Source organism: Eucyclogobius newberryi, unplaced genomic scaffold, assembly GCF_026437365.1.
Source record: "Eucyclogobius newberryi isolate DKJ021-1_F unplaced genomic scaffold, fEucNew1.0.hap1 SCAF_2, whole genome shotgun sequence".
Taxonomy (NCBI): domain Eukaryota; kingdom Metazoa; phylum Chordata; class Actinopteri; order Gobiiformes; family Gobiidae; genus Eucyclogobius; species Eucyclogobius newberryi.
This window is the reverse complement of record NW_027315834.1, coordinates 34,362,173-34,368,172: the sequence shown is the minus strand read 5'-3', so window position 1 is coordinate 34,368,172 and position 6,000 is coordinate 34,362,173. Positions and strand designations below refer to the sequence as shown.

Below are 6,000 nucleotides of genomic sequence, written 5' to 3'. Positions count from 1 at the left end.
TTTAGACATTGCTGCTTTTTGTGTCGTCTTTTACAACCGGTTTATTGTAAAATATGGTTCCATCCAATAGATTTAGAATATTCATCTTCTTCTTTAGTAGAATGTGTAATTGCATGATTTCTTACCTATTGTCTGATATATAAGAACAAAACGAACGGTTCAATCCTTTTGGTTCAGTCCAGTTTTATCCGTTCTGTCCGGAAGCCAGTTTTGAAGGTTGCATCATGTGCCACTGTCCTTGCTATTACCAGCAGACATGTTCAGGGTAATGTGTTCTGTGAGCTATGAGCTTCTGCCAGCTCAACACGGCATAAAGGACACTCATCTTTCTTTAGTGTCAACATTTCTGTGCGTTTCAGCTGTTCCTGTTGTGTTCAGCACTTTTGACCAATCAAAAGATGTGTTATTTTGTTTGGTATTGTTATTTGCAATGACAATTAAGCTGAATCCTGCTGAAATCCATGGATTGACAAAAATGTCTTCTGTTCTGATATATGTCAAATGACTCTTGTCTTGTGTGTCGAACTATGACTGTTAAATACATTTTGATTTAATTTTATTTTGTGCTCTCTCATGGCATTTGCTCCATACACTACTGTTCCATGACAATACTGAGTGGTTTGGCCCAGATACTAATCGATACCAAATCTAGAATCAAACAGACTCAGACAAACTCAATACTGGAAAAATACATAAATAGAACAAAAAGTAACCTTTCTTGAGTATGTTTTGAATGATCTTGATTTATATCACAACTTGTATAAGACCACATGGCACTATTAATAATCTATCATTTAGTACTTAAAATATAATTGTAGTTTTGTGTATCGAGTCTTTTCCTTTAGTGTCAACATCGAGTTTTAAATGTAGGTATCATGACAATAACACTAGTTATTTCACAAACTACAATTGACTGGACTGGGCTCCATGGAGCTGGTTCAGCTGATGTCCTGGTTGGGCCTTTAATTGGATATAATAGAATAGAGTTTTATTTTCACAAAGATGTTCAGACTTCTTACTTGCAGGATTACTAACAGTTACATTACACAATTGGATCCACTTAATACGTTAAGTGTGTTTTTAGGGATAAAACACTGGTATTGGTTACTACCAATATCAGACATTTACAGCCAAAGTATGTATATGAGTATTGGAACTGAAAAAGATGGATTGTTGCACCCCTATTATCAACACCTTCATCAGAAGTGGATTTTCCATGTATTGCATCATATCATATTTCCCCATTAGAAGCACTGATGGCTGGTACAGTGCAGCCAGCAGAAGAAACATACAAAGATGTGTCCACCTAGTGACCAGTGCTGTAATGATGTGAAATAGGTTGGGCTCATGTTATTGGAGCCTTTGCAGAATTTGATATTCCAGATTTGATTGAATAGTCTTTTTCCTTCTCTGTGCTATGTCTGTCTGTTTTGTTAATACAATTGTAACATGGACCTTGTTTGTGTGTTTCAGACAGAGAATGGCAGTGCCCTCCACGAGGCAGCTCTCTTCGGGAAGATGGATGTAGTTCGGCTTCTGCTTGACTCAGGTGGGTCTATAAATGACTTAGACTACAGCCAAAAGAGTGATGAAGCATGTTTGTGTTTATCTGTGTTTTCCCCTTGTAAACACAAGTTTAGCCTCCACTAAAACAGGGCAGTAGCACACTTCCCATCACATGTTTCAACCAGCTCTAATTTGTAACATAAAAGAAATACTGTCATTGTGGTCCTGTTTTTTTCTAATTTGTGTTTACACCTAATTACTGTCACCTAATGATGTAATGGGGCTCAAGACTTAATCATTATGTTAAACCATGTAGTGTAGTTGGCTGTTGTGATTAAAAAAAGAAGTATAAACTGTGATACTGTTGCCTTGATGCAGCTGCCGCCTCTTCCTTTGAGCAGTTCCTGTTTCCTGACAACCTTCCCATGAGTGACATCTTTGTCTTTGTCCACTTCCTGGACAAAGCCAGGGCGTCCCTGGCCTCAGTGCTGAACTTTGACATTGCACTGTGCAAAACTGCTGCACTATATGAAAGTGGATGTGTTATTGACAGTTTTGGGTGCAGAATGGAAATGGGCCTGTCACTGACTTTGAAGTTTTTAAATGTAACAAATGTTATCCAAAAATGTTATCAAATTATTTAAATTGAATTAAAATGGGACTAACTACTAAGTGTTCATTGTGTTTGTAAACTAGGGTAATTTGCAGCTTTGTGTTCTAAAACTGTATGAATCACTACATTCCAAGATGTCTTTGCAGTCTGCTCTGATTCGAGGGTCGAGAGACCATCAGAGACACCTGCCAGCAGGGCGGGGTTAAAGTGTTTGTGCCTGTCAGACTGTTGGTCAGATAGCTCAATGAGAAGAAGTACTGCGGGTGGGCCGGGCTCAAACACTTTAACTCCATATGGCATAAAAGTCAACACCATAAGCCTCATCTAATGCAGGTTTTGTTGCCCCAATGACACTAGTATTTGCATGTGTTTAACTGTGCAAAAAGGACACAACCAACAGCCAAATGAGATGAGCGACACAAGAGAAAACAGTCACTCTTGTCCCCAGGCACTGCCCAGTTCAGCAGCTGGTTTGAACTGCAGCTGTGGGCATAGTTTATGTTTTTAAACCCACTGTAATCATTGTTTTTCTGTTTTTGATTGTTCATTAAGATGGAATTTTATAATGTGTCTTTTATCTTTTATCTATTTATTTACCAAGAGAGTTCTGATACCTCAACATTAAATATGCGTCTGAGGATTGGATTGACCTTCATTCTGCTTCAGGCTCACTGGCTTCCCACATTTAATTATTTTCAACCTTTACAGTAAACGTTGCAATCAGAAATATTTGTTGTTGTGTGTTTCAGGGATAGACACCCATCTGGGAGACAGCCATGGGAGGACCGCTCTGGAGCTGCTCCGAGACCACCCTGCACCCAAGTCCCAACAGATCACAGCTCTTATACATGGTAACAGGTCTTTTTGAGCATAAACTAAGTCTCTAAAATTGGGATTGATCCAGGGGGAACTATTTCCTTGCAGCTGGATTATTTACTTAAAACTATGGAGCTATTAATATATAAAATCTGTTGGCATTTGGATATTAATTGCATGGATACAACTTCTTAACTAAAACACTGTTCAGTAATTAGATATTTTGTTAGTATTTTTTGAAGTAAACACCATGCACAATTTGTGTAGTGTCAGCCAACTTCCTACAGCCAGTTTGTTGTTTTCAAAGGGGCTCATTAAAGTAAATATTAAGACAAGACACACATCTATTCTAGACATCGTCATCAATTTTGGTGCAAAGATTCAAAAATATTTCCCTCCAGTGAACAATTTATAAGCCATTTATAAGCCATATCTCTCGACTCCTGTTACTAAATGGCCTTACCTTACCCTCACTGCAGTGTTTTGTGTGTGACCACTGACTGTTAGTGGCATTTTGCCTTAAACAGATTATCCAGATTACCCCTTTTTAGAGCCTGAGTTGTCATCACGTGATTACAAGGCGGCAGAATACATGCTGTAATCTGTGGCTGAATGGATGTGTCTCTATTATGAAACACATAGTTAGCAGTGGTTTAAAATACAGGTGATGGACAAAAGTAAGCGCTGTATGAGGCTGAGCTAAAAACCCAGAAAAAACGATGGGAATGCAGTAATTGGAGATTGAAATAGTTTCCCACCGTTCACTTCCTCTAGCACAGTTAGATTGCAGTTAAAAATAGGATTATTTTTCTTGGACTGGACAAAGTATGTTTTTGTTGCTAAATATTTTTCTTGAATCTTTAAGTAGCGTAGTCATTTGATACAGAAAATCAGTAATACAACATAATAAGGTTTGGACATATTTGGTCTGGCATAGGACATATTTACACTGTATGAGAGAGATAGAGAACAGGGCACAGCTGTGATGGTGAAAAGATCAGCTGTGTGCCATTTCCGTTTGGGGAAATGGGAAAGGACACACAGCACAAAGAGCAAAAGACCTGTCATTTACTCAGCGGTGCAGCTGAGGGTCTGTGGTGCCACTTGCAGCTCATTATGAATTCAACTGGTTATGAATCTGTGGAGTATTTAGGGCCAAAGAAGGACACTTAGTGCGTAGATCTGCTGGTATAATGGTATAGGGCTCCCAATATCACATTATCTAAATCTAACACATGTTATCCATAATATATTAGAGTACTGTTGAGATCAACAGTTCATTGTTACCCCTCTACATGAAGTTCGTACCATTTGTGCGCATCAAGATCAAGTTCTTAATCCTGTTATGCAAGCATCTGTCCTCAAATGTACTTTTTGCAAAATGTTTGCTCTTTGACCATCATTACAGCTCACAATCCTTAATAAGTGCTTTATGAGCCAAATGTAATGATGAGCTTTAGGAATGTGTGAATTGAATGCAGCATAAGCGATTTACCTTGCTCAAGGCTGTGTTATAACATTGATCCAATAAATGCCTCTGAAATGTTTTTCCACCCCCTCTCCTTGTCCTGCGCTGGCTCCCTTTTTCTGTGTTTTCCTTGTTCTTTTGTATGCTTGTTAAACTAATGTTCTGCTCTTACAGAGTACATGATGGAGGAGATGGATAGACAGACCATCTTGGAGGAGCCAATTCGCAAGTGCCCCATTCCTGCACCTCGCAACTCAATCCCGTCACCCTCTGCCTCGCCCTCCCTCAGACACAAGAGTGAGCGCAGGCCTTCTCATATTCACCATTACTACAGGGACATGGGGGAAGCCCTTATGTGATTATAAACGCTTGGTTCTACTGTCCCTATAATTTGTGCTGTGGGGCCCCCTGTCATACAAAAGCGGTATTGCATCTTGCACTGTGCCAATCGACTGTTGATAAATTATAACACATTACACAATTACCCTGATTGCCTGCAAGATTTATGCTGACAAGTGAGAAAGACTCATTATCTCTGTTAGCTGCAAGTGACTGAATCTTGTGGAGATGAAGGAGTAATTGATTTTCTTGGGTTGCAATCTTTTGCTCTATTTTAATGTTTGTTACAAAATTATATGGGTAAAGACGCAACTAAATTTTAACACATAATTAGCAAACAAATGTAAATAAGCACTCTACAGCAGGTCTGTAACTTGGTCTGTAACTTGGAATATCCCATAATTCTCTTCTTTTCCTTGTCAGATGATGCAGTGACGAGCGAGCTGTCCAAACTGCTTCATGACATTAAAAAGTGCAGAGACTACTCGTTTGAGGAGCTTTGCCAAACCGTCTCCTCCCACTCCATGGACAGTTTTGGCAGCGGGAGATTTTCCGATGAGGAGCGCCCTGACCGACCCAATGGCACACTGACCCGAGCTGGCCAGGTACGGCTTATGGTCTATTTTATGTACATGATTTTTGGAGAGCTCAGGTTTCTGTGTTTGCCTCATAAGTACCAGTATTCCTCTTTAGTAAACACATAACTGTATCATTTAGATTATTCAGATTTATTTTATTCTTATTGTGGAACGATTGGGCCCTACTAATTGGAAGTCTCTAGGGGTTGAAAATCCTGTTGAAACAATTGCTTTGGGCTCATTTTCTTTGAGCAGAATACCATTTATTCCAAAACGTTGCTTGCTGGATTTACATGGTCATTGATTGCATTGCATATTTTTTAAATAGTTTGAGACCTGCTGAAATGCACAAACATCTTGTCTAAAGGTATTGAGTTAAAGTACCGGCTTTATGTATAAATACATTGAGAAAATAATAAATTACCATAAAAGACCATAAATCACATAAAAAAACATCAAATTCGTTATCAAGATCACTACAATTGATATACATTAAAAAAAATACTTTTTTATTCTAAAAGTATATGTTTAAAGACATACTTCAATACTTTTATTTCGGTAGACTTGAGATATGTGATACTTTTACTTTTTGCTTGTGTAGCTGTACTTTTAGTAACAAAACTAACCCATTGAGTGAACAGAACTTGAGCTTGTGTATTGACTCAGTGAACAGCAGAGGG

General features: G+C 38.6%; 1 protein-coding gene across 3 annotated transcripts in view; it reads left to right on the top strand.

Moving 5' to 3' along the window:
- anks1b (ankyrin repeat and sterile alpha motif domain containing 1B) overlaps positions 1-6,000 on the top strand; it is a 166,092-nt gene that overhangs the window by 65,168 nt on the left and 94,924 nt on the right. For all 3 annotated transcript variants that reach the window (XM_072455120.1, XM_072455119.1, XM_072455122.1), the window contains exons 6-9: positions 1,474-1,549; positions 2,869-2,970; positions 4,578-4,700; positions 5,166-5,347. In XM_072455120.1, coding sequence (XP_072311221.1) covers positions 1,474-1,549; positions 2,869-2,970; positions 4,578-4,700; positions 5,166-5,347 — 483 coding nt within the window. The remainder of the gene's footprint in view (positions 1-1,473; positions 1,550-2,868; positions 2,971-4,577; positions 4,701-5,165; positions 5,348-6,000) is intronic.